Source organism: Tasmannia lanceolata, unplaced genomic scaffold (genome assembly GCF_043159265.1).
Source record: "Tasmannia lanceolata isolate RefF3 unplaced genomic scaffold, GAP_Taslan_0.1 ptg000037l, whole genome shotgun sequence".
NCBI lineage: Eukaryota > Viridiplantae > Streptophyta > Magnoliopsida > Canellales > Winteraceae > Tasmannia > Tasmannia lanceolata.
In genome coordinates, this window is record NW_027518714.1 from 22477290 (window position 1) to 22505035 (window position 27746).

The window sequence follows — 27746 nt, forward strand, 5'->3', positions numbered from 1 at the left end:
CTAAAACTAGTAACTGTGCATGCTAGACCTCATTAATTTCAGCAATAGAGAGCCTATTTGGGTAGCTTTGATCAGTGGAGTGATGCAATAAGACGGTTGAAAAGCAAAAGAGAGTTAGGAAGCTTCTTTCTTTGGGTAAGTGATTTGAAATTTTTATATATATGTTCGAATGTAAGTTATATAAATGCTATCTTGAAGGTTGTGACCATAAACCTTGGCCCAATGGTGTTGACCCGGCCCCACCTTGATCCGATAATTAATCGTAGCCCCTCAATCCATCAAACTTTGTTTAGTGATATAACTGGGAAATCTAAGCCGTTGATTTACATAGGCCTTTATCTTGAAGATGGGATTTCCGTTCGGTTTCCAAAGGAGTTGACCCCGCCTTGATCGGATGATTGTAGACCCTCAATCCATAAAATATTATCTAGTGATACGCCAAGGAATTATCTAAACCGTTGATTTATGTAGGCCTTTATCTTAAAAATAAGATTTTTGTTCCGTTCCCAAAACCATTAATCCCACCTTGATTGGATGATCGTAGCACCTCGATCTATCAAACCTTGTTTAGTGATCTGAGAAGGGAATAAATCTAAACCGTTGATTTATATATGCAGGTCTTTATCTTATAGATGGGACTTCCGTTTGGCATGAAACCAGGATCATGTGCGCCGGGACACCTCATGATGATCTATGAGATCAACGGCCACGATATCACATTCAAGTACCGTGTGGGACCTCAAAATTGACCGTCAAGACATATTCCACTCCAGCTTTTAATTAAGTAACCTTACTAACCAAAAAAAATAAAAAATAACATGGAAGTGCAGTTAATAAGATTTAATAATGACATAGCTTAATTATAGAAACATATGGTTGCATACGTAAGTACGTAACTTTCCTTATAGAAAATCATGTGCTGTAGTAATGATGTGGCCATATTGTGATATCCCCACCCTCAAAAAGTAATTATCAACAAGGTGGGTAATGATATTCCACTAACTTTCTCAGCATTTCCACCCCCTATAGTCTAACATTTTCCTGAAAATGACTCAATTTTAAAAAAAAGGGGGGTGAAACTGGAAAAGGAAGTGAAAAAATCAATTCCTCAAGAAGAGCCATAACTAAGGAAGCAGTACTTAAGAGTGAGATATACACTTGTTTTTCTTTGCACAAAACACTGATTCTACAATGGCAGACCACCATCCTCGTTTCTTCAAGTTTATGATGCCTGGTTTCTCTGAAAAACTTGTGAGGACCTAGTGTAATGTCATTTTTTTGAATGGAGATGTAAAAATTTTCATTTTTGAAAACTGCCCAACTTTGTGTGAGGGTAAAAATATGATTCCTGTTTGAACAATGTATTATTTTGAAGTGATACTCACCATGTTTTGCAGTCAATACCAGGGGCTTTTCACAAATACCTCACGAGAGAGGGACATGAAATGGCAATCCTTAAAAGCCCACTTGGGAAGTCATGGAGTGTGGAGGTTAAAAGAGGGGGAGAAGGCATTTGGTTTGAGAAGGGTTGGTGCGAGTTTGTTCAAGACCATGGTCTATGTATTGGAGAGGCTCTGACATTCCAATACCATGGAAATATGGTGTTTGATGTCCTTATATATGATAACAGTTCATGTTTGAAGGAGTTTCCTCCAGTTGTTGAGAAAGACCAAACTGAGGTGCAGGTGGAAGAGTTTGAGGGTGAGCACTTGTGATGTACTTATGGGAAATGATATTTCCACCCTTTTTATTCATTCCTTTTGTTTGTCTTTTCTTGGCTTCATTTTCAGAAGAAGACAAAAATGGGTGAAATGCTGAGAAAAGAGGTTGGAAATATCAATTTCATTTATTTATTTGTTTATCATATGATTCCTGTTATTTTGTTTTTTGACAAGTCTGCTTGTAATTTGATTCTTAGGCATGGAAAATCAGGAGAAGACAAAAATAGATGAACATGCTGAGAAAAGGGGTTGGAAATATCAATTTCATTTATTTATTTGTTTATCATATGATTCCTGTTCTTTTGTTTTTTGACAAGTCTGCTTGTAATTTGATTCTTAGGCATGGAAAATCACTTCAGGGTGACAGTAAAGGGCTCTCACCTGACTCAAAATTTCATGGTGAGTGTTCTTATCTTCTGTTATTTAACTTTTGGCATGAAACTTCAGGAATCTTTTTTTGCGAACAATCCTATCCCTATGCTTTAATGGCCCATTTGGTTGCAACCGAAATCAGACTTTCCCTTGGAAATGACACTGCCGACAAAGAAACAAATGTAAAAGGGTGCAACTCGGGTCAGGTTGGATCGAATTGAAGCCAACCCAAGCCCAACCCGAGATAGCATTCCGTCAACCCTAACCAGATCCAACTCAATCCTCAGGTCAATGATTGTCAACCCTAACACAACCCGTCCAACCTATTTTTTCCAATTCAGGTCGGGTTGGGTTCAAGTTAACCGAGGGCGAAACAGAAAGTATTATTTTTTAAAATAATTGCCCAAGGTCCTCAAGGTCACTTTTTTCTTGTTAATATTTTAAAAATGACAGTTCTACCCTTAGTTTTAAGTCATTATCAATTCACACTTATTTACATGTTATCGACACAAGTAACCTTGGTCCCATGCCAAGCAAATATATCATCATATAGACATAGAACCACATAAATCAAACGTGGATGCTATTCTTTATCTTCACCATTGGGAATTCTATTTTCTACTCGATTTGGATGGAAAATGGGAGTTTAAGGTGCCACCTCGGCCAACACGGAATCCACCTCAGCCAACACGGAATCCACCTCAGCCGATGAAGAGAATATTTTGGGTCTGAAGCTATTTCCAAGAATGCAGGTGGATTCCATGTTGGCCGAGGTGGTACCATTTTCAGTGGCAATAAAACGAGGTGGATTCTAACCCTACGATCTATGGAAGGACTGCACATTATGGAAACTTCAATAGATTGGAGGGTTAGGATCATCCTATGGAAATGATTCTTGGGGCACAACCTATTAATGTTGTAGCCCAACAAATGGATGGTTTGGATCATCCTATGATGTGGACCGTACCATACTTTTTGAAAAATAGAGGTTCATATGGACCTTTCAAAGCCCAATTTATTGCAACTAAGGTTCAATTCGGGTAGGGTAAGGTGAGCTTTTGCTAAGAAAATGAATTCGAATCACCCCAATCCGAACCCGACCCAATTTTATGGTAAAAGCTCAACCAAAATTCCCAAAAATCAACCTGAGTTGCACAACCCATGAAAGGTTAAAAACTTTGTGTATCATCTCAACCCTCATGTCTTATCTTTTGAGTTTTGGATTGCAGAATATTCCGAGGGAGTTCCAATTGAAGAATGGCCTTGAAGGCAGTACCAAAATGACCCTTAGAGATCCAAAAGGGAGGTCATGGCCAGTGGTGATTACACCAGAGATGGGAAAAGACGGTTCTAAGAAAGGTCCAATTCGGATTATGACTGGTTGGTTGCAGTTTGCAAAAGCTAATAGCTTAGAAGAAGGAAATGTCTGCATATTCGATCTCTCTTCTGCTGAAAAAGATGTAATGAACGTCCGCATTCTCAGAGGTTATACAAGCTGGTATGTTCACTGTCTTTGTAGTGTGGGGGTTTAATTTGGGGTGCTTAGAATTTTCTATGGGACACAGTACACTTGAATTAGAAATTAGAAGTTATATGAACACTTGGTTTTATTGGTGTTTTATAGATGTTTTCTGGATTCAGTGCAGCTTGATTTTTGGGCTTCTCTGCTGGCTGCTTAATACTTCCTATGAGTGAATGTGTTGGGCCTACCAACATGGTTATGATATGAAGCCAAATAACATACTTGGGTTCTCACTTTGGATTGCAAGAATTTTGTGGAGAAGTTTGGGAAGGAAATATATTTTTAAAAGTTCCTACTGTTTTTACTTGCAAATAGATGAGTTGAACCAATCCTATTTAATTTTTACGTAGAGGTCCTCAATTTAGGATAATATCCCTTTAAACTAGCAATAATCATACTATTTACCTACAAATCATGAAAAGAAAAAAAAAATTTAAGAAAATATTATCCGTCGGAAATGTTTTTCTTGCAACCCAAACAAGGCCTTTAGGAAAGAATTTCATTTTGGAAGACTTTTTGTAACAAAATCAATCAATAAAGGGCCTAATTGATTAATGGGATATCATAAATACTATCAAGGGATTTGCTATGAACCATCGCAGAAAGCATTTCGCGGATGGTCTGCTGCATGAGAGAGCAGCCACATAGGCTCACCTTTCAATAGATTTTGTCTTTATTCATGATGTGGCTGCTCTCTCATGCAACAGACCATCCGCAAAATGCCTTCTTCCACTGTCCATAGCAAATGCCTACTACCAACAAACCATGCTTGAAATCTTCACTGTTTTTATTTCCTGTTCTTTTAAAAACAGGAAGCCTTTTATCACCACAGCCGTCGGTGGTTTTTTTACTTTTGCCTTAGCCGAATAGTTCAGTTTGGATACGAGGGTTTTAGTATCTTGTATTTCATCAGATCATGAATGGGAGACGAGAAAAAGGAGACCAGCCATTGTTTTTTTTATTTCTCGCCTTTCTTTCTGACAGCAAGAGAGCAGGTGACCGTCCCATGTTTCCAGGTTTTAGAAATCTAAGGACGGAGAAGAGATTTCTAAAACCTGGACTTCTTACTTAAAATCCAAGAAACATTGTCATGACAGCATACAACAGCATACAACAGCTTGATTGTTGCTGTTTTCAAACTAAAACCTGGATTCTAAAATCCGTGTATCCAAACTCTCCTTCAAATTCAATGGAGTAGATTGTTGCTGGACCAAGACAAGGATGCTGATTAGCACCGGCCAGTAAAATATACATTCAGCCCATGTTTGTCAACCATGAATTTTTTTCATGTAATATTAGTTTTTTTTTTTTTTTTTTGAAAGGATAAATATAAAATTAGATATGTAAAACATGTAATATAGTTTATCAAGTGGAGAGAGAGAGAGAGAGAGGGAGGTCAGGGAGGGGGTGGGACATGAAGTGATTTAGGATCTTATGACTGAGGAGAACATAAGAAGCGGCTGAAAAAGTAGGGTATAAATAAATTGTAACTTGATTAGAGTTTTTATTTTTCTTGTTTTTCAGCCTTCTCTCCCTCGCCTCACTCATGACCCCTCTGTAGCCTAATCTTCTTCTACCCTTCCTAGCCCCCTCTCACCACCTAATAGACTAAAATTACATGCAAAAGCTTTCATGGCTGTCAAACATGGGCTTAGAATCACCTCATCGGCCTCTGTGATTCAGTCCCACCAATTATGGAAAATGGTCCTTTATTGTATGCAAATAACAAATAAAAATATGTACACTGCACAAAGAGAGGAAGGGGAAATGGTGGGAAAAAAAATCTACACAACTGAATATCCTGGGCCGCCTCCTCCTTCCGGCACTGTCCACTCTATGTTCTGCTTCGGGTCTTTAATGTCGCAAGCCTGGGAAATTTTCAAGAACGGTGTTAAAATTTAAATTACATACTTGAGAGAGCAATTACTTAATATGAGTATATAATTAAAAAGAATGACTGCCAAAAATTTAAAATTACACACTTAAGAGTAGGGTTGCAACTCGGGTCGGGCAGGTTGGGTTTTCCATAACCCTACCCGAGAAATTATCACGGGTCAGGTCGGGTCGGGTCGGGTCATTATGGGAAAAACCGAGATTCATAAACCCGACCCTACCCGAGATAGTTTCTTGGGTTGGATTGGGTCGGGTCGGGTTTTTAATATTTAGTATACCATAGTGATTAATTTCAAAGCCTGTACAAAACAACAAATCTTCACGCCAAAAATCTCTAAATTTATGTTGTCAATTTAAGAAGGAAACTACCTTTTCACATCACAAACATGATCACCTTAGTGAAAACAATTATATCAATATACTTGAAAACAATTTGGCATGTTATTTAAGAAAATTAAGCACATCTATAAGACTCGGGTCGGGTTTCAGTTTTTTTTTGCTTTAAACCCGATCCAACTCGAGATTGGGTCGAGTTTTTCAACATGAAACCCGACCCATGTCACTTTCAGGTTGGATCGTTTTGGGTCGGGTTTTACCCAACCCAAGTTGCAACCCTACTTAAGAGAGCAATTACTTAATATGCATACATAATAAAAAGGAAAAACCGCGGAAAGTCACTTTTGCAATGTTGGTAAATGGTAATGTTTGGGCCCTACAAAATCATGACCGCTGATCTTGTAGGACATCATGAGGCGGCCCACATGGTCTTGGTCCCAGCCCGAAGGGATATCCAATGTGTAAGATAAAGGACTAGAAAAATCAACAGCTTAACTTCTCTTGGTGGAACCCTAAACAAGACTTGATAGATCAAGAGCCTACGATCATCCAATCAAAGGTGTTCTGAATGGCATTTGGATGGACTTATGGTTTCCATTCGAATCAATGGATATGATGATGTAAATGAGACAAAAGTGGGGCCAGTAAGTGTCTTTTAGGAATGAGGGTAAGAGTGACTTTCTTTTTCACAGTTTCCATAATTAGAAAAAGAAAAAGAAAATAAGAAAGGAAATAAAATAGATACCATGCAAATGCATGAGGGCGAGATTCAACAACAATGTGATCCAGACAAACACAAAAGTTTAATCAAGAACATGCCCATAGGGTCGATGACATAGCAATCAATAGCATGTATGAAACCATATTTTAGGTGGTCTGTAGATGCATGATGAAGTATTGGTAATCCTGAAGTATTGCTACAGGATTACCCTTGATTCCATAGCCAAAACGGCGAAGAAATATATTCTAATGGTTTGGCGGATTCATGGTTGAATTCCTCCATGAATTGCACAATAATTTATCAAAAGATGGTTCTATGGAATTATGTTGAAGATGAATTTGGCACAGTTACCTTGCAGTGGAGGCAGTTCTGAGCATTAATTTGAAGCTTCTGGAAGCCTTTCTCATCTGGGACATACCTAATTCAGGCCAAAATGAAAGAAATGAAAGAATTATAAGATGAAGTTGTCAATAAGATATCATTCAAATAGTAACGTGAAAGCTCTTATTACTCGTATACGCGGGCCGGACAGTAACGTGACTCAGGTGCAGCATATAGTGGCAAGTTTACAAGTTCAGGAATCTTAGGGTCCCTTAGACGAAGGTGAGCGGGCTGGTCATGGTCATGATTTGTGTTGCTCCTACAAAAAACGAATCAAAATTACATATAACTGGAGCAAAGATAGCAAAAACAGGGTACGATTGACTAATGTTTTTTTAATATAAATGGAACTTATTATGTTCGTAAGCATTAAGAAAAAGCAGCCTAATAAAATATGATGATCTCATCTCGGAAAGCAGAAAGACCTGTAAGCATCTGACAAAAGTCACTTCTATATAAACATGGCTCCTTAAAATTCATACTGCAATCAGATGAGCAATTTACTAATTTAACAAATATCTCTTACATTTTAAAATACCTGGAGAATACATCAAGATTTTTAATAAAAATAAAAACCAATATCTGGTGATGATCTCATATTGATCCGGTTATTTCTGAATACAAGAAATCTCATCTTGGATAGGTAGTTGGGACAGAGTGACAGTAAAAGAAAAAAAGATGAAGAAGAAACAAAGAGAAATGCATCCAAGTTATGATATGGATATAAAGGAAGACTATCCATCCTGGTTTAACCAACCTGTATAGAGAGGTGGGCACATCGAAGGACACCGACCCATCTGGTTTTGGGTACTGAAGTGGAGTATGAAACCTTGCAACCTGCAAACGCGAGTGACCTGTTGAGTGAAGCAAAGGTCCAATCATACTACAAAGTTAAAAGCATCTATCAACTTCATGGCTTGTAGAGAAATCAGTCTTCACATCTGTGGCTTCATGGTCAGGTTTTCCGTGCTTCAGTGTCAATGGAGATTTTCCCTTCAAGATGTAGCTGATGGAAGGGAAAAACGATATAAGACTCAATAAGTAAAAACATGGTGTAGGAAAAACTACAAACTAAATACCTCAGGGAAGTTTATAATCTATATATTCCAACGAAGGGTAAAATCTTACTGTTCAAATGCAGAGAAAGCCAAACCAGGGAACAACCCATACTTGAATGCCTAGAAGGAGAAAAAAGAAGTGATGGGCACATCAGTAAAAAGTAACTAATATCTTCACTTGGTCTACGGAATCTAAATTTTTTCCTCAACAAACCCTAGCCCGAATTTACAGAGCAATTCTCGACAGGCAAATTCTAGAAAAGAAAAGTCAAAAGTGATGGAAGATTGATAGTGAATGTGTTACAAACTGGGCGGTAGTTCCGAGCTTTATGGAGTTCTTCCCAAATCCACGACTTCTTTATATTGTCCCAGTACATTTCCATTTCTGCCCCTTCATGCAGTGCACTAAATGCTGCTTCTGCAGCAAGCATTCCTGCAGGAAATGGCCCCCACTTTTAAGAAAAACATAGTAGAAATGATAAATTCACATTTATGGAAAGTTGATAAACCTCAATATGTTTAATCACAATGAGAAGTGCTTTCGTACAAGAATAATGAAGCATGAAGATATAGATCGCTTAAGAGATTATTTCCGCACTGGTTCTTTGGAGACTTAAAGAAAAAGTAGCCTGTGAAACAACCAATTACTCCAAAAGCTTAAGCTGTAGAGTTGGTGTTATTTAATCATTTATGCTTAAACACTCCTCACGTGTGGCCCCTCTTTTCTGGGTTGGCCATGCACGTGAATTTTTAATATCAAGGAGTTGTTGGGTTTTGAAACCAGGGCCCGCCGTGTGGCAATCGCTTGATACCATGTGAAACAAACAATTACACCAAAAGCTTAAGCTGTTAGAGTTGGGTTATTTAATCATTTAAACTTCAACAGAAACTACAACAATAAATGAAGGTACGATGGAGCTCAGTGAGATAGATATAAAGATTAGTACCTGATTTCATGGCAGTGTGTGTTCCTTTTATTTTAGGCACGTTCAAGAACCCAGCAGAACATCCAATAATCGCTCCTCCGGGAAAAACAGGATTTGGGATAGACTGAAATTTAACTAGTATCATATCCACATATGAATATCATGTAATATGGAAAATATTTTTAAAAAAAAATAGTGACAAGATACGCTTATTGGCATGAGAGACATTTATTTAGTTCACCTGGAATCCACCTTCATTTAAAGTACGAGCACCATATTGGAGAACAGTTCCACCTTCCAAAAGTGGTTTGATGGAAGGATGTTGCTTAAGTTTCTACATAAATGACGAGACAATTAGAATGTAGTACATTGACAGTTTAGTCCGTCAAACAGATGCATGAGTACATCATCTCAACAATATATTTTCACAACTACAAGGTTTCTGCATGATTCCGAATATAGAATCTTTTTATAAGGGCCTCAGTTTGTGTCGACTCAAAACTCGGCTGAGAACTAGTTTATGTTTTTCAAGCTTTAGAAAGCTTATAAAAAATCTAATCAAGTATTTTCATAGTTTTACAAAACCAAGCTGCCCTTTAACTAACTCAAAGTCTTGATCAAATTCAAGTAGTTTTTTAGGTACAAGATCAAGTTTTGATACATAGGATCTAGTATGTAAAGTCCAAGGAAAGCCATGGCTGTTTTATCCTTCTTCAATTCATTTATAGGATAAATTCCAAGAGGATATCAGACCAACATTGCTGATCCACCTTCTTATTGTTCCCATTGACGAGGTCCATCAATTGCACCCGTGGGGTGGACAGAGCACCAACAACGTTGGCTGGTCCAAGGATCAGGTTCTCGTTTTTTGAAAGATAATGGAAGCTTTAATTCATTTTTTTGAATAAAATTGCTGAATCTTTACTAAAAAGAAAAGAAAGTTACAGAAGGTCAGATATTGCCCTATAGGTAAAACGATTATATGTACAGCGGACACTCTCTTTTGTCAAAGAATCCATTACATCATTGGTCTATTAAAAGTGTTAAAGTATAAAACATAAATAATGCCTTTCTCCAACAGCTTAAGCTTTTGGAGAAGTTGGTAAGTTAACATGGTATCAGAGCCAAAGGTCTCGAGTTCAAACCTCCCGGATAGAAAAATCCACATGCAATGGTCGGCCCAAAGTGGGACCACATGTGCCACGTGTTTGCCAAGTGGGCCACACGTGCAGGGGAGTGTTAAAGTATAAAAGATAATAACGCCTTTCTCCAACAGCTTAAGCTTTTGGAGAAGTTGGTAAGTTAACAAAAAGGATATGAAAGAAGAGAATATCCCTTCCTATACACAATTCTACCGCTCCTCCGGCAGTGCAGTCCCAACCAGTCCAGATCCAATTGCCCAGGTCTAACCAGACCCATGCCCAGTCCTCCCAACGAAACCAAGAGGCTGACACCGCCTAGAACCTCCCTCAAACCCTAACCAGGGCTTACAATGCATAAATTCTTTAGCCAAGTAAAGAAAAACAAGAAATAATAATTTAGAAGCTATCCTAAAATACCAAAACAATAATTTAGAAGCTATCCTATAAGACCATTACACTAATTCGTTTTGTAAAGTTGACAAAACTAATATAGAATGCTGCTGATGACACGAAGGCTAATAATAGTGTCGTGTAGAAATCTTGCCCCTTCACATGCACTTGCCTTTTCACGTGCAGGCACTTGCTTTTCTCCCATGCACCTTCGTAGTGGTAAAGGTTCTAATATTAGCAAGCACAGCCGATGGCCTTGTAGGAATCAATTTGTATCTAAATGATGCTCCAAATATTAGAAACACATAGAACGTCCATGCAGCATGGTAAGCACTAGTTGTGGGCCCTCTTGGGATGGTCCAACCACGCAGTGTTCGCTTCGACGATCCGATCAAACGGTCCTACATCAGTTCTCTTCTTCCTTCTTTCCAGACCTTCTCCTTTACTGACGTCAGTGTTGTAAGAAGCACAAATGGGAGCTGGTTTTCCAATAGCATCATGACCCTCACGACTAAAGACTGGTCATGTTTGCTCAACAATAACTTGTTTTTGTTTTCGACAGTTTCTGCGACGAACTCTAGAAGAAAGCAACCATCCTTCAACATCATGCACGCGAATTCCTCATCCGATGATATCTTGACACTCTCATCGTAACACTCCCTAACTTGATCCACCACCCTTAAAAATTCCTTGTAGAATGGCTCTACCAATTTCACATTGCCATTGGATTCAGTATATAGATGCACTGCCGTGACCTTGTATTCTTCAAGTCGCTTGAAATGGGTTTTTCCGTAGTGGTAGGGACCTAATGAGACCACCTCTGGATCGAAACACGCCTCGTTCGATTTTATTTTTCGCAGGATCTCTGTTACCCTCCCTATGGTAATCTTCGCCGCCAGGTCTCTCTTCTCACATATATTAACCAAGCAGTGAGGGAGATTGTCAGTTTTCTCATGTTCTTCGATTTCGGCAGGAGGGTGCTCAGGGAGCATATGGGTAGCAAGAGGGCGTGTCTTCTCATATTCTTCGATTTCAGAGATGAGCTTCCCAGCTTGCCCTCTAATGAGAGGAGGGAAAAATTTAGCCATGGTACTATGCTTAAGCCAATGTTGAGTCAAGGAATACAGGAATTAGCCCAGGGGATGGGGGCTACATATTGTAAATACTTAATCCATAAATCACTCTTAGAACTTGCGTGATGAGTACAAATTGTAGCTTTACTACTTAAAGCCTACCCCACTTTTTTCTCTGCCTCACTCTTGGAATCAAAGTACAAACTTGCCATCAGTTCATAAGAAAGTTTCAAATATATAAATCAAGAAAGGAATATTGTGTCTCATTCACAACTTATGATACCTTCCGCCATTAATTTTAGCCTTCCACAAAAAGAGGATGGCTGATTTTGGTGTAAAGTAGCATCCCGGGCAACAAAGCTTAGATCACCTCATCTCATGAGTAGAGCATGTTGGTAAGTGTTCAATCTAGGAAGTTGAGTTAGCTTTGATTGTTGAGCTCATGAGAGAGAGAGAGAGAGAGATATTATGGTTAATTATGATTTATTAAGGTTGACGATAATGGTGGTCTTAAAGGTCATAAAGGGAGCAGCTTGGGGTACAAGGGTGGTCTTAAAGGGCTTGGGCTTGCAATTAGAAGGTGGTGATCAGGGGTAGGGGGCGGAGCCAAGAATTTACACTTGGGGGGACTAATTTACACTTTGCCTGCATTGGCCATTGGTGTTGGAGGGGGGCAAAAAATTTTATATTTACAGTACCCGGAATTTAATGATTTTGAATTGTGATTCTTTTATGCATTAGTTTTGACTTGTGTTGATTTGTTTTTTTTTTTTTTTTGAAATGGACTTCTGTTGCTGAAATTAATGTCATGTTTTATTTGAATCTTATTTGAATGGTGTTATTAAATTGATAATATACAACTTGGCTCTCAAATTACAATTGATACACACTAAATTAATAAAATAGTTAGTTAACTAAACATTAATTGTCTAAAAATTGTAATTTTCTCTGCAATTTTTTTATTTTGGAATTTTTTTTCATGAAAAATAACTTTACCAAATGATTAAAAAATAGATAACAGGAATGCTAGACTCACAAGAGCCCTTGCAAAAAATCAGGGAAAGGGCACCCTCATTTGTCAAAACTCCTTTACGGCAGTTATGACCGTGATTTTTTGCGCATCCTAAATTGATTTTGACCAATGAGAGCGCCCTTCCCTGATTTTTTGCAAGGGCTCCTGTGAGTCTAGCATTCCTCATTAGATAAAGACCATGAAAAAAATTAGATGAAGTCTTTGATAAAGCTGATCACAAGATAATATCAAAATGTTCTCTATAAGTCTGTTTGCATCATGCACAAATTTTAGAAATAAATATAAATATTAATTGAAGATCACAACAGAGATGCAGAAACTTGCCACTAATATTTAGTTTTCCCTTGTTTGTTTGTATATCCACATCTAGTGACCGATATTTACACCCCCCTTGTTTTTTATACCGTGTACCTCTTCATTCTAGTATTCTACTATAGCTCATTGGTCGTTGGACTCTGCAAGATGACTTGATGAGCCATTTTAGTAGGCTAGTAGCCTATGAAGGACTTTAATTTAAGATACGCGCATTATACCAAAAGAAGGGGATTTAAATAGGGTGCAAGTATATGCATTATTATTTTGATGGTGGCACCGTGGCTTCTCTGGAAAAAAAAATTTGTTTCCACAATTTAGATACCCTGTTTTACAGCCAGAAAGTAAAAAAAGGAACCTTAGAAAAAAGATGAATAGAGAAGAGTTAAGAGTAGATGAGGTCTCTATGGGATTAGAGGTAGAGGTTGGTAGTGTGAGAGAGAGAGATAGAGATAAAGATTGAGGGAGAGTGGGAAAAAAAGAGAGATATTCTGATACGGTGGGAGAAGCAGAGCATATCGTTGGAAGGAAATCCCAAAAAATTTGGACTTGCACAGAGAGAGTTATTAGAGAAATACCAATAAGGGCATTGCCCTCTTCCAAAAAAATGGAAAATTAAAGGGGGGTAAAAGGGCAATTCCGGAAAACTCAATTATGGGATAAGACATAATCAATTTTTTACGATTTTTAGGGCCATATCACTTTGGAATTTACACTAAAAATTGGGGGGGGGGCTATATGTGGTTCCACCACTGGATACGTGGGCTGAATTTAATGAAAGAAAAGAGCAGCAGATGGCTCTTCTTGATGCGGCAAAACGAGCAGTAGATGGCTCCTTTAGGCAACTCTCGAAAGGCAACAAACTCAACTCAACTCAACTCAACAAAGCCTTTGTCCCAAACTAGTTTGGGTCGGGTAAATGAATCCTTTAGAAAAAAAATTCCTGAAGAAGATAAAAGGAACTACCCAGCTCTAATCGTGGTTCTAGTTGGGTTCTTCTACGTAGATCATTTTCTTCCATTCTATCCTATCAAAGGTCATGTTCTCTGTTATGTTCCTAGCTATCAAGTCTTTCCTTACTGTTTCTACCCAAGTTGTTTTCGGTCTGTAACAAAGCAACTCAAATTTTATTTCCAATAAAAGATAATGAAATTGTTTACAGCAATAGCTATTTATAAACTTCTGAAAATAAAAATCCTAATCAAACTAAACCACTATGCTAATCCAACTAGAACTAGGAAATAAATAAAATTCATAAAATTTCTCCAACTTATCTCCTTGGACGAACTACTAAGGTGAGAATTTCGTCCACACTAAAAATCAATTTTAAAATCCTAATGTATCTCTACCATTTCCTAAAACTTCTCTAAAACTAATCCCAAAAAGATCACAAAAAAAATCCTACAAAAACTAAAACTCTAGCTAATTTCTTTAAGTGTAGTAATCACGTCGGCCATTGATCTAGATGCCGATGTGTTCTCCTTGCCCTCTGATGATTGGCTTTCGAGATGCATTCATTCACAAGAATTTCTAACGGATCGACGATCTGGACTGTTGAATTTGTCACGTGAAAATAAACTAGGCCCCCGAGGGGGGAAGTAATAAAAAAATCTGAAGAGCCTCTTTCCCTACTCCCACTCAGACAAGACTATCTGCATCATTGTTCGCTGATCTATGCACATTCTGAAACCGTACATGGAAATTTGTCACACGCTCCTGGATCTCATCTACTAAGGCATCAAATATCCGAGGATGGAGATGACTGTCATCCATCCACCTGATTACATTGAGCGAATCTCCCTCTACAATCTCAACCTAGTTAAATCCCTCTCCTCAGTGATTCTAATGCCTTATAGAACAACTCTCAGTCCTCTTCACTGGAGTCTTGAATTCCAATGGGGCCAGAGAAAGCTCACTTAATCCTTCCTCTATCGTCCCTAAGAACTAGGGTTGCAACTTGGGTCGGGTTTTACCCGGCCCACATCAACCCGACCCAAAAAATCCATGGGCCGGGTTCAAGGATGATGGGTCTCGGGTAGGGTCAGGTTTAAGATTAAAAAAACCGGTGTATTCTCGGGTAGGGCCGGGTTTAACGGAAAAAAACCCGAAAACCCAAAAGCCCGGCGTTTTTTCAGTGACCCCTCCCTCAAACTTCCCTCAACCATCCGAAATCAACTTGGGGGTCAATAAAGTAAACATATCCCACCATATTGTACCACCACCCCCACTTAGATAAGGTCCTGCACCCAACTACTCCCACATCCGCCTCAACCATCTATACAGCATAGAGGAGAAGTTAGGAAGAACACCTGCTCTCCATCTTAGAACTCTTCAAGACCTCTGAAGAGCATAGAGGAGCAGTTAGGAAGAACACCTGTTCTCCAACCTTCATGTACAATATTATAGACTGTACAACAAAGAAGCTCCGATTTAAAAGTCCCAATGGTAAGCACAATGAAGACAATACTAGGTAACACTCTCATACGAGTTCAATACTGCAAGTCTATAACTGGACTCGGTCACATTAGCTGGTACTCTAACCTGAAAAAGTACATATGAATGTAAAGGGAAAAAAATAGCATAATAGAATTTAATTACCTGGAATTCCTCATATGGACTCAAGAAAGGGTTGTGATAATCCAAAGCAACCACCAGCCCAATGGACACCTGCACGCCCAATTAAGAGGGATTATCTAGCTATCAGCAAATCAAGTCATGAAAATAATGAACGAACCAAACATTTACTCAAAGTCTGCAGAGCATCGGTGAGACACAAATACAACTCCATTTCACCCATAAAACAATTATTGATATTATTATAGTAGACAAATATTTCACAACATAAGTTTTAACATGTATACTTGATAGGAAAAAAAAACTCAAAAGGAATGCAAGATAGTCAACATGCCTCAATGCTAAAATGCCTGGTGAAAGTAAGTATAATACCTAATGCAATTAAAACTTGCAAATTAAACACCTCGGTAAATGCATAAACCTCTAAACACTCGGTTCTTTTGATCCCTAACTACTAGGCTGTCATCGTTTTCCCAAGGTTATAAAAAAGGGGGGCGGGGATTGACACACTAAACATTAGGCAACTTCCCCCCATATCAGTTGTTCAGTATATAAAAAAGTAAAAGTATATCAAATAGGGCATACTAAAATAGGAGGAAACACCTAAATTCATGGTTGGCAATATCAGGCCCAATAGGAAATTCATTAGTTCACTCTTAAGCTAGGGCATCTGTTAAGCTCTATAGAATTGGGACTTGACCGACATTGAGCTACATAGCAACTAAGATTTCTTCGTTAAACTAAGTTTCTGTTTCTGTTTCCTATTCAATAATACGTTGCTTCCTAGGCAATCTGATAGAATCCTTTAAAATTATAGACCATGTGGCGAAGAAAATGGAAGAAAATTAATAGGTAATACCAGTTTGCTCAAATTAATAATCGATCAATCACATAACATGACATCTACGGTAAGAAGATAAAGCATGCGGGAAGTGAAAAATGCAGGCCTTACGGATGAGTGGCACCAAGCAGAAAGGAGCAAAAAACATAAGGAGAAATGCATAAGAGGCCCAAAAAATAATCTGGAGGATTTGACAAAGTTCATTTCCCAGACTTATTCCCACGCATTTTTCCAAAAGTTCCCACACTTTTCCTCCATATCAACATTGAGTTCATTTGGACTCACATTTCCCAAGAAATACATTGCTCACCTTGAAGTTAGTTCCCTGCAACTATGCCCAGACCACCATTTGAACATCAAAAAATTAAGTATACAGAAGTGTAATTCACATAGCTGCAATTCACATTGTTGTTGCTAAGGTCTTCTGTCCTACATATTTTAGCCAAACCAACCATCAATAAAAAAATTGAACAGTTACAGAATTTTTCCCCTTTCAGGCATGTTTGCATACCGAAGTACAAATCACATGTTGTCCCTGTTGTCAAGAATGCAAGACATAGTGCACATAGTCTACGGGAAGGTTTCAAGCATGTATAATCTAATTTGATCCCAATTTCAATATTTTTGCATTCAACTCCAACCAATGGATCTACATATTGTAAAATTAAGAAACTCTAACAAAAGAATCTAACTGTCCAAATCTGCATTACTTCAAGAAAGAAGATAATAATAAGAATAATAAAAAGAATTACCTGCCTATCTTTCATGTGGTATAGAAAGGAACCCCCATACGTCTTACTATCCAATGGCCAACCCAATGTGTGAAGTACGAAGCCAGGTTTATGCTTTTTTTCATCAACTTCCCACACCTGTGCAACCAATGGTGTTAGGCACGAGATAGAATTATTTCAACATGAGTTGAACAATAGCTGAAAGAGAGTATATAGTTTTACTTGTCAAAATCCTCAAGAATTAATCACGTTCAAGAATTAAACATGTTAGTGTGAATTATTAAGTGGGAAAAATAACCACTTGAAAGAAAAATCTACTTTCAAGGCATGACCTATTTACGTCCGGGTCCAACAAATGAATGGTTTGGATTGTCGAATAATGTGGGGCCCATTGCATTTCTTTTATAAAAAAATGTGTATAAAAACTCATTATATAGCGAGATTTATATGGTGTGTGGGCATGACGTCCAGCATTTTTCAGAAAGTAAAGTGGGGCCCACACCATATGATGATCCAACCGTTCATTTGCTCGGCCAAAATATAAATAGGATGTACCTCGTAGATCATTTCCATAGGATGATCCTAACCCTCCGATCCGGGGAGGGACCGGACATCATAGAGACCTCTATAAATCGGAGGGTTAGGATCATCCTATGGAGATGACCTATGGGGTGCAACATATTTCGTTGTGGCTCAGCAAATGAACGGTTTGAATCATCCTATGGTGTGGACCCCACTGTACTTTCTGAAAAATATTGTCCTTCGTATGCACAGCATATACAAACCCGTGTATCTCTGTTTTATATTTATTTTAATGAATCTATGGTCAGGGTCCGCCTAACCCCAGCTTACCGATAAAAAAAGAAAAACATATACAAACCCATATATATATGCCAGTTCAAAAACAAAAAAAAACAGAAGAAAAACCCATATATAGGTATGGGTGTAATATGTATCACTATGCAAATCTGTCAGTTTTTAGATTTTGTGGAGTTGCTAACTCTGACATTGCACAAGGCAAACTCAAGGCAGTTATTTCACCGTTATAAATGGTTGTAGCATTGTGATGACTTCAAAAAGTAAAAGAGTACATAATCATAGAAAGAGAATCCATTACCTCCTTAATGCCCAATGCATATGTTTGATGTTGTGCATGCCCCTTCTCTCTCAGTTTGTGATCTTTGATTATTTTCTGCGGATACAATAGAAAATGGAGATGCCGTTTGGTTAACGAGCACGGCAAGAGTGACATGCAAAGTTGAAAATGAGAATTCAAAAAATATGGCTACTCTACAACCAAGATCAGTTGTGGACAAACCTCTGATAATGAACCTCGACATCCTTCAGCAAAGAGTGTAATGCGCCCTGCATCATTATTTCACAAGAAAATTTACTCCTTTTTAACTGACCACTAAAATGATGCTTTTAATTGAAGAAATCAGTCCAAAAGAACAGGATGATGCTTAGCAAAGGATTGTTATTTATCTCTCTCTCTCTCTCTCTCTCTCTCTCTCTCTCTCTCTCTCTCTCTCTCTATATATATATATATATATATATATATATATGTTTGTGTGTGTGTAATGTATTTTATACACCCACATATAAGCTGCAAGGAAGGCTTGTTTCTGAGGATCACCTCCCTTTTTGGAAAATGGGGAAAAGCCCACATGACAATATAGCCATTTGATCCTTACAGTAAGTTCATAGAAAAGACTGAACCCAATAAACAGTTTCCAAATCTGCTGGTTTTATTGGGGTTAAGCTTGTAGTTCAATTGTATGGTTCCTTGTGTAATTATGTCTCAACCTCGAGGTTCGGAGTCTGATCTCAGTTTACTTCCAGAAAGAAAGAAAAAGATCGGCTCCTTCAACGAATCTTCTGAGAAATAACAAACCTAATATGATTGGACAACAAAGAGACAGTGACAGTGACTGTCAAAAGGAAATAAAGTGAGTGTCTAAGGACATAAAGCCAAGGGGTTCTTGGAGCCAATGCTATAACTAAAAAGAGCCATCATGTGCTATAAGCATGATTTTAAATTTCGGCCGAAACGATTCAGTGGAAAACGAAACGAAATTCACAGTCAGTCGGAAAAGTACCAAACTTCGCCGAAACGTTAAATTTCAGTGAAACGTTTCGGAAATTTCGGTGAAGTACAAAATTTCGTACCGAAACTGAAATTTTTACAACGTTTCGGTTTCGGTGATGACCAAAACCGAAACCGAAACCGAGATTTAAAACCTTGGCTATAAGTGCTTGACTTTAGTAGAGAGATGGAACCAAATTTAAAAACGTCCCAGCAGCACTAATGAGTCATGGTGGATGGTATAGCCAGAGGAGGAGTGGCAGATATAGCGATTTTTGTTGTAGCAATGTTTCGTCCATAATGTGAGGTTGGATAAATCTGTTTTTCTCAGTGTTTGCCTTTTTTTTCTTTTCTTAAAAAAAAAGCAGGGGTAAGGCTGCATACATCTAGCCCTCTCCAGACCCTGGAATGGCGGGAGCCTCGTGCACTGGGCCGCCCTTTTTTTTTTTTTTTGAGGAACAGCTCTTCATCACCTCTCTTCTACCAATTTTCTTCGGTTCGAATAAATTCTCTCGTTATTATCGCTCAAAAAGAAAACATAAAGATCCAAGTAACATGGCTCTAATATGCAAACATTAGTTGTTATTGTTGTTTTTTTTTTTGGGGGTAGAGCGGATAACGTGCAAACATTAGCAAACCACACAGATGCTGAAAATGGAGTAATATGGTTAAAAACCAACATATATGACAAGGACACATAAATGGAGAAAAACTACAGAGAAAATGAAAATAAAAAACCAACATAAATGACACAGGGCACATAAATGGAGAAAATGAACAGGAAAAATGAAAATAAAAATACGAACTTAAAAAAGGCCCGCTTTATAGTTAACACTTAACAGTCACATACATGATGCACAGATGTCTTTATGTACTAGAATAAACACACTTAACTATTCAAACACCAATGGTACACACCTACAGAATCGTAGAACATGGGCACATCATGAGCATGGCTTTTTCCTTAAACTTGGTTGTTTCAAAGCCAAACTACATGCAAAAAGAATCCTAATGTACAAATGTTGGAATAAATGTTGTGGATGAGTTGGTTGATCCTGTGGCGCTTTCAACTGTAGAGTGGATATACTATTTGATGATCTCGATTACCTCCTGTGGTGGGCATCTCGAAGGTTTTGTGCTCCCATTGTGGAGAGAGAGAGAGAGAGAGTTAGTTGCCCTAGTAAAAGAAAAGCTATCTATTGTTAAGGGGGAATATTACACTCATCAAGGCATCTTTATCGAATGTTTCAACCTGTATCATGTCCCTTTTCAAAATTCTAGTGGAAGTTGCCAAGAAGACTGAAAGGTTTCAAAGAAATTTCTGATGGGAAGGCAAAGGGCGCAAGAAGCATTAACATCTTGTGAGGTGGGAGGTGCAGAAATCTAAGAAATGTGGAGGCATTCGCCTATGAAACATGTGCCCAAGGAACAAAGTGAAGTGGTTTTGGAGACTCAAGAAAAGGACCCTTTGAAGGGATATTATCACAGATTGGGAAAATGTGAAGGAAAGTATGACTGTAAAGTTTTTTAGAGATAAGGACTCGAGCACATGGTTTATTTGTAAATCTACGTCGTATTTCTGGCCGAGTAATAGCCTTAGGGTGGGACGAGGTGATAAGGTTTTGGGAAGACCTTCCATTAGGTAGTTACTGTTTATTCATGCTTGTATTTATCATTATGACTGTTAGTGGTACAGGTAAGTGGACTGTCAATTGCATTGAGAGACTGAGGCAGAACAGTCGGATGTGGGTTTTGTCACAATCTCAAAGAGGATGATTTGATTGCTGTCTTGAACTCCTAGGTATGTTAAAAGAGGCTTTAAGTCACTTATTGAGGAGGACTGAAGAATTTGGGCTTCAAATGCTCATGGAGTGTTTTAGTAAAATCATTTTGCAAGATTCTTGTTACAAATGGTAGCCCTAATTTTCCATAGTGAATCCTTTGGCAGGTTCCTATCGTCCCTAGAGTTTAAGGCTTTTGTTAGACCACAACTCTGGAGAAGAAAAACACATTCGATGTCTCAAAGAGGCCAACAATGTAGGGGATTCGTTCACTTAGAGAGGCCAAGTGGCCAAAAATGAAGGGGCTCGTTGTCTAAGGAAAGTGCAGATGGGACTGTATTAGCCATAGGACAATCTCTTCCCCTCTTAAATTGTGATTCTTTCGTTTTCTTCTAATAAAGTTTTGTTATATTTATTGGTTAAGAAAAATTACTTAAATTTCAAAAAAAAGAAAATAAAATAAAGAGCCCTATTACATATAAAACTAAAAAGGGTTGAGAAAATAGATTTTAAAATATCGACACAATTGATCTAAAAAATATAATGTCGAGAATGCCTGCCTTTCAGTTCCACTCCATGCTGAAAAGTTTCCTTTTTCGAACCATCTTTAGCAACACCCATATCATTAGTTCCAATGCCAACAACCTTGTGATTTGCATCATATAAAATCTGTCCAATTATCAAACTTAAATATGAACAAAAGCCAGTCTTTAATAAATGGTTTACAATAAACCACACCAATCTTGTACCTCACTTGCAGCAAAGCCTGGGTATATTTCGACACCCAACTCTTCAGCTTTTGTTCCCATCCAACGCACTAGCTGACTCAAACTGCAGCAAGCATACGATCAAGGCTGTAAGCTTTTCGAAGAATAGAGGAAGTGCTGCCAAAAGGGAAAATAGAAGACCATGATTACACTAAAGCAGAAAAAGAAAAGATGGAGAAGAAGATGCATATGATACATGAATTGTGCCTAGCTGTTTGTGGCTATGAAGAACCTATGGAGAATATAATAATGCTCGTAATGAAAAACTTAAAGCTTTTCCTGTGCCTACAAACCAGGTGGAATAGTTTATTTGGGGGTGGGCGATAGTAGATCTGAGTATCTGACAATAAGGTGCAGAATTAAATTCCTAGAAAGAAGAAAGTCCAATAATTTTGTACAAAATACCATAAAAATACCAACCATCCAATTTGGTAGAGCATCCTCTACCACTACCATTAAAGAGATTTAGCCAATTAAGTGCCTAACTATGAAAATATAAAAAACAACTCAGGTGATATTATCACACAGAAAATGAACATATTGTGAACCAAGAAAGAAGAAAGTCCAATCATTTTGTACAAAATACCAACCATCCAAGTAGGTAGAGCATCCTCTACCACTATCTTCAAAGAGATTTAGCCAAATTAAGTACACAACTGTGACAATATATAAACAATGGAGGTGACACAGAAAAAGGAATGCTCATGGAACGTGAACCAAGATAGGAGACCAAAAGACCATGAGATAATTATTCTTCTCTCTTTTCTTGTTTGCTGTACGTTTTGATGTAAATAAGGTATCTACCTTATCATCTACCAAAAAAGGTATCTACCTTATCACATAATTCCCTTTATTATCAAATGGGGATGGAAGGGAAAATGCCCAATCCTTTGTGAGCAACCAAAACTTGTCAGAAGAGACAGAAACTTCAATTGGAGCCTGCAAAACATATTGGGAGAAAGAAAGGATAAGCAAAGAAAGATGTATCCTTGTACCTTCATAAAACTGATAGATTTGAAGTAAAATATTAAAAAAATCATCATTCAATTTCTTCTAATAAAAGAATAGCATCAATCAGTTTCCCTCTTTAATTCTCCACCATCTATAAACTTAAACTGAAATGATGAGAACCAGATGCAAATTGCAAAGCCTTGAACATCGTAGATCATATAAATAGGAATATAGGCTGCTGATATATCTGGAAGCTGCACAGCTTCATAGATAAAGGACATAATTAGTCTAGTTTGAAAAACATACTCCCTCCTGTCTCCACTGTGGAAGTAGTTCATCCAATGCCCGAGGCTCAAAAACATTCCCTGATATGATATGGGCACCTGCAACCATATGGTAAACCAGAACAAAAATGACCATTTACCAATCAATACATAGCTTTGCAAATTATAAGCTTCAGATGAACAAAGTGCTAGTCCATCACAACAAATTACAAGATAATAGTGTAAAAAAGACACAGACATCAATGCAAAACTTTAAGTCCTGTGGAAGGTACACATCCACCTGAAGAAAGGCGAAGAACTCTTGTATGGCTATTTCATTTGATTCAGTGCTATTATAAACCCATGTTTACATCTCAAATCCTAACATTCGACCCCATGCAAAATGACTCATGATTTAACTTGAATATCTTATTTAACAAAATCCATGCAGAATAGTACAATTCACATCAAAATGAAATTGTGAAGTATTTAATGACTTTTAACTATTTTAATGTTAATTTACTAGTTTCATTTATTAATTTTTTTTAGACTAAGTTTCATTTATTAATTAAAAGTGAAGAAGAAGAAGAAACACATTGAATTGACTACAACTTGATGTGAAATGTTAAAATATCATTCAGTTGGAAATATCTTTGAATAGATTTTTATATTTTTAGATATTGAGAGAGAGAGAGAGAGAGAGAGAGAGAGAGAGATCTTAAACCGCTGATCCAATTTTATGATTTATATTTTCACAGCCATCTTTTGGTTTTACAATCTGATTCTATTATTAGAACACTGACTCAAATAAGATTTTTATTCACATATTTTACTGTGATATGGCTTTCTCCATCTGGGAGCAAAGGAATAATAAAGGAGCCACATGTCGAACTGCTTGACAATTTCACCATGCCATGAAAAATCAAGCAGGTAATTTAACTTCTCCATAGATGAAAGGTGATTGACTACCAATAAATAATATTATTGTGGCTCAAAATCACTACTAAAATTTTTTTATGGACAACTGTACAAATAGAAGCATAAATGCATTCAAAATATACAGAGAAAGTGTATTCATTTTAGAGATTGAAGCTAGAGAAATCATAATTTGTCCTTTTAATGGAAATAAAATATATAAAAGAGCAAGGGAATTACAAGGCCGAGAAGATCTCAGCCCACACAGAAAAAACAAAACAAGAAACAAACAAACTAAAAGAAAAAAATAAAGCAAAATAAAAAAAGCAAGCTGAAACCAAACCAAACCAAAAAAAAAGACAACAATCCTGAAGGGGGAGGGTAATCAAAAGCAGTGTTTCAAAAAGCGGATGCAGGTTAAAATGCGGCCAAAGAAAATCCTAGCGACTCGGGCACAGTTCGGTGGAGTACACAATTGACGCGGCTAAGTACTCGGTGGATGCAGCCACAACTCAGGAGTCAAAGGAATTTTGATTAACTTTGTAAGGAAAAACATAGCCTTGAACAAGAACGCGGCCAAGGTAAAAGGGAGTCGACCCGGGGGAGTCCACGTCCACGATGAAGCGGGGAGAGTTTTGAAACTATGATCGAAAGTCAAAAGCTCATCTTTGTTGACCCGAATCGAGCGAGCCAGTTTGGATCACTATTGTCAAACCCCCAATTTGCCTGCTACAAGAAATTTTAGATCTACTCACTCTATGATATCAATGCCATTGGACATATCCTCTTGATGTTTTGTTATAATGAATCAATCATGAAAAAAGAAATTCTTATTCTGCCATTGACATCAATTTAAGCTTTCAATGGCTATGCTATCAAAAATAGAAAGCTAAAAATACCAACATTTTGCTGCCAGAAAATCTAACAAACCAAAACTTGCACCTAAATAGTTTCCAATCAAGGTGAAACAAAAAGGCATAATGCCTCCAACCAATTTGACTAGATTCAGAAGAAACATTTAAACCTCCATATGATGCTACTGATAACTTAGTTGCTCCATACATCAAAATTTTACAAGAACTTATAATGAAAATCCAGGATGATTTCTTACCATGAGAAAATAGGCAAAATTCACCCCAAAATCATTTCAAACAATGAGAAACATAAAACAGAAAAAGCATCCAATGCCAACTAAGAAACACCAATAGGGTTCTTTTTAAAGGGCAGAAAATGCCTATCGAATAATTTAATATCTCCACACAAAAAATTCTGCGAAATTCCACTGAAATTATATTGAAAATTTCTTGCCAGAACAATTTAAAAAAAAAAATAGCCCAGAACCATTTCCAAACTAAATGAAACATAAGAAGCACTAATGATCCCATCCAAACCATCTGAATAACACCAAAAGAACCCTTTTAAAAAAAGCCAACAATATCAATCTAACATTTAATCTCTCTATGCATCAAAAGCTTCTGAAAATTTACTGAGGCTAACCAAACTGCACACAAAACATCATTTGCAAACTAAACCATATGAAACATAAAAAGCATAGATAAGAGCCAAACCCATCTAGAGGAAAACAAATGGGTCTTTTCTAATTTGCACCAATTATATCTATATAAAATTTGATCTTCCCACACTGGAAGCTTCCGAGAAGTTACAGTGGAAATTCAATGGAAATATATTGGCACGATAAATAAAATAATAGAATGTAGTTGCACGATACGTGCTTTTTCCGGTTTCGAGCTATGGTGACATTTAGGCTTGCTTCGAGAGAAAGCCCAATCCTCCACGAGTCAAAATTCAGATTCAAATCTCATGCCAATTCATTGAAGAATAAATTAATAAATATCTTAAATACAATCATTATGCCACATGGTATGACTCCATTCAACCAAACTAATTATTCTTATAAAAAGCTTCTACTTCCACTCAAACAAGCACTCTACATAAGACTCCTACGATTCTTACTTCTACTCACATACTTCTCCCAAAAAAACTCAATTTTTAGGGATATATCTCCAGTCAACAAACTCCTCCCTATTGGACACATATAAACAAAACATATCCACAGTATCTACCCATCCTCCATGCATGACACGTACACATCGTCGAACAATCTCAAACAAAAAAAAAGCACAAATGCATCCAAATTCTCCATGAAACTAAATGGGCCTGTTTTAGCTTGTCTCCAACATCTATATTTTAATTTAATTTCTCATACCACAAAGCATTCCTAAGAACTCCAATGAAAAAAAAAAAAAACTATTGGCAGACGAATCAGACAAATCAAAATTCACTTAAAAACATACAAAAATGGCCCTTTCTAATTTATACATGGTTCCTATGACAACCTATCAATGAAGCATAAGCTGTTAGAGTCTTCCGTAACATATATTTGACGTAACAGATAGGCATTTCTGTGAAACAACCAATTACTCCAAAAGCTTAAGTTGTTAGAGTTGGTGTTATTTAATCATTATACCCGTACACGCAGATTTTTAATGTCAAGGAGTTGTTGGGTTTTGAACCCAGGACCTGCCGTGTGGCAATTGCTCTGATACCATGTGAAACAACCAATTACTCCAAAAGCTTAAGGCGCTCATCGTTTAAGATTATGCCAACCGATTGTGAGTCCAAACCAATTATTGGACTCAAATTTATGGGTAATCTTCAGTCCAATAATTGGTTTTGGACTCACAATCGGATGGCATAATCTCAAACAAGCAAAGCCTAAGCTTTTGAGTTTGTGTTGGGTGAAGCAATGGCTATAATACCATGTGAAACAACACATTACTCCAAAAAGCTTAAGCTATTAGAGTTGGTGTTATCTAATCATTTATACTTCAAAAAATTATGCTTACCAACTTCAGCTCCTTTCTCAACAACACATACTGACAAATCAAGATCTCGTTCTTTACATATCTGCTTCAATCTTATAGCTGCAGATAATCCAGCAGGCCCAGCTCCAACAATGACCACGTCATAATCTAAAGACTCCCTACACGATTCGCTAGAAAAACCTCTCGATTCTCTGATAGAACAAGAAATCCAAGAAAAACGATTCCAGTTTTTGCTGTTTGGGAGAAACCCAGATGATGAAAATCGATTTGGAGAGGGGGCGAGATTGAAATGGTGTTGAGTTGATGGAGGAATGGTTGGATTGGTTGAATAAGAGGAAAGGCATTGGATCTGAGAATAGAGTTTTGATCTGAGATTTTTGTAAGGGTTTGATTTGGAGGAGGAGAGGAATTTGAGCATCTTTTGATGGGATTTTTTGTTTCTGCAGGGAAGAACTAAGAAGTAAGAAGGGTTTTTTATGAGGCCAAAACCCCTTTAAGAGGGATTTGTACAGTTCATATCTATCTAATCGAACGGTTAGGATTGTATTACGTGACATCAGCAGTCTTAAAAGTGGATTTTATATGATGTGTGTGAGTGAAGTACGGTAATTGCCTTTTCAGAAAGTACAGTGGGCCCCACTTCTTAGCATGATCCAAAGGGAAGTGATATATTGGCTTCTTTCTTCTTAGTAGGACAGCTCCTTCAAGTGTAAAACAGTAGTTAAAAATACACTAGAAGGGGCTGTCCATAATAAGAAAAGTGAGCAGATATATCACTTCCATCCAAATCGTTCATTGGATGGGGCTCATCAAATAAACGGTTTGATTTATCATGAGAAGTGGGCCCGCTGTACTTTCAGTCCACACATTATAAAAGGGAAATGTTATCAGCACTACTGTATTTTGATGATCCCACTCCTCACTTTGTTAAAAGTACAGTATTGGGCCGCACCATAGGATGATCCAAAACTGTCCATTAGATGGGCCACACCCTAAATAGGTATTGCCCCAAAAATCATTTCCATAAGTTGTTCCTAGCCAGATTTATAGAGAGATTGAATGATCCTAACCCTCTATAGATCGGAGGGTTAGTATCAACCTATAGAAATAA

The 27746-nt window shown here is 37.5% G+C and overlaps 2 protein-coding genes across 5 annotated transcripts; one reads left to right on the forward strand and one right to left on the reverse strand.

The window, feature by feature from the left end:
- Nucleotides 1-1157: 1157 nt before the first annotated feature.
- LOC143862342 (B3 domain-containing protein REM5-like) lies at nt 1158-3863 on the forward strand. 3 transcript variants are annotated; one of them, XM_077373370.1, is made up of 6 exons: nt 1158-1251; nt 1398-1701; nt 1919-1969; nt 2062-2120; nt 3323-3591; nt 3735-3863. In XM_077373370.1, exons 1-6 carry the CDS (start codon nt 1192-1194, stop codon nt 3742-3744), a joined length of 753 nt encoding a protein of 250 aa, XP_077229485.1. In that variant the 5' UTR covers nt 1158-1191; the 3' UTR covers nt 3745-3863. The 3 variants fall into 3 exon arrangements, with proteins under 3 accessions (XP_077229485.1, XP_077229484.1, XP_077229486.1); XM_077373369.1 differs by lacking the exon at nt 3735-3863 and having other exon boundaries at nt 3323-3729; XM_077373371.1 differs by lacking the exons at nt 1919-1969; nt 3735-3863 and having other exon boundaries at nt 3323-3729.
- A 1444-nt stretch (nt 3864-5307) lies between these two features.
- Nucleotides 5308-27104, reverse strand: ETFQO (electron-transfer flavoprotein:ubiquinone oxidoreductase). Of its 2 annotated transcripts, XM_077371883.1 has the most exons (18): nt 26657-27104; nt 22918-22994; nt 22493-22599; nt 21643-21724; nt 21454-21562; nt 18345-18391; nt 18144-18218; nt 17048-17164; nt 15479-15547; nt 9172-9264; nt 8952-9054; nt 8313-8437; nt 8075-8124; nt 7886-7952; nt 7704-7783; nt 7077-7205; nt 6917-6983; nt 5308-5483 (listed from the first exon to the last, which is right to left on the reverse strand). In XM_077371883.1, exons 1-18 carry the CDS (start codon nt 27051-27053, stop codon nt 5400-5402), a joined length of 1878 nt encoding a protein of 625 aa, XP_077227998.1. In that variant the 5' UTR covers nt 27054-27104; the 3' UTR covers nt 5308-5399. The 2 variants fall into 2 exon arrangements, with proteins under 2 accessions (XP_077227998.1, XP_077227999.1); XM_077371884.1 differs by lacking the exons at nt 22918-22994; nt 26657-27104 and having other exon boundaries at nt 21643-21777.
- Between the last annotated feature and the right edge of the window lie 642 nt (nt 27105-27746).

What these genes read in the sequence shown, in the direction of transcription:
- LOC143862342 (XM_077373369.1), top strand. Translation starts at nt 1,192, where the DNA reads ATGGCAGACCACCATCCTCGTTTCTTCAAGTTTATGATGCCTGGTTTC. An exon ending in CTGGTTTCTCTGAAAAACTT is followed by an intron (nt 1,252 to 1,397) that starts GTGAGGACCTAG and finishes CATGTTTTGCAG; the next exon opens with TCAATACCAGGGGCTTTTCA. An exon ending in ACCTGACTCAAAATTTCATG is followed by an intron (nt 2,121 to 3,322) that starts GTGAGTGTTCTT and finishes TTTGGATTGCAG; the next exon opens with AATATTCCGAGGGAGTTCCA.
- ETFQO (XM_077371883.1), bottom strand. Translation starts at nt 27,053, where the DNA reads ATGCTCAAATTCCTCTCCTCCTCCAAATCAAACCCTTACAAAAATCTC. An exon ending in AAGCTCGGAACTACCGCCCA is followed by an intron (nt 8,125 to 8,312) that starts GTTTGTAACACA and finishes TTCTCCTTCTAG; the next exon opens with GCATTCAAGTATGGGTTGTT. An exon ending in GTGCCCACCTCTCTATACAG is followed by an intron (nt 7,206 to 7,703) that starts GTTGGTTAAACC and finishes CGTTTTTTGTAG; the next exon opens with GAGCAACACAAATCATGACC.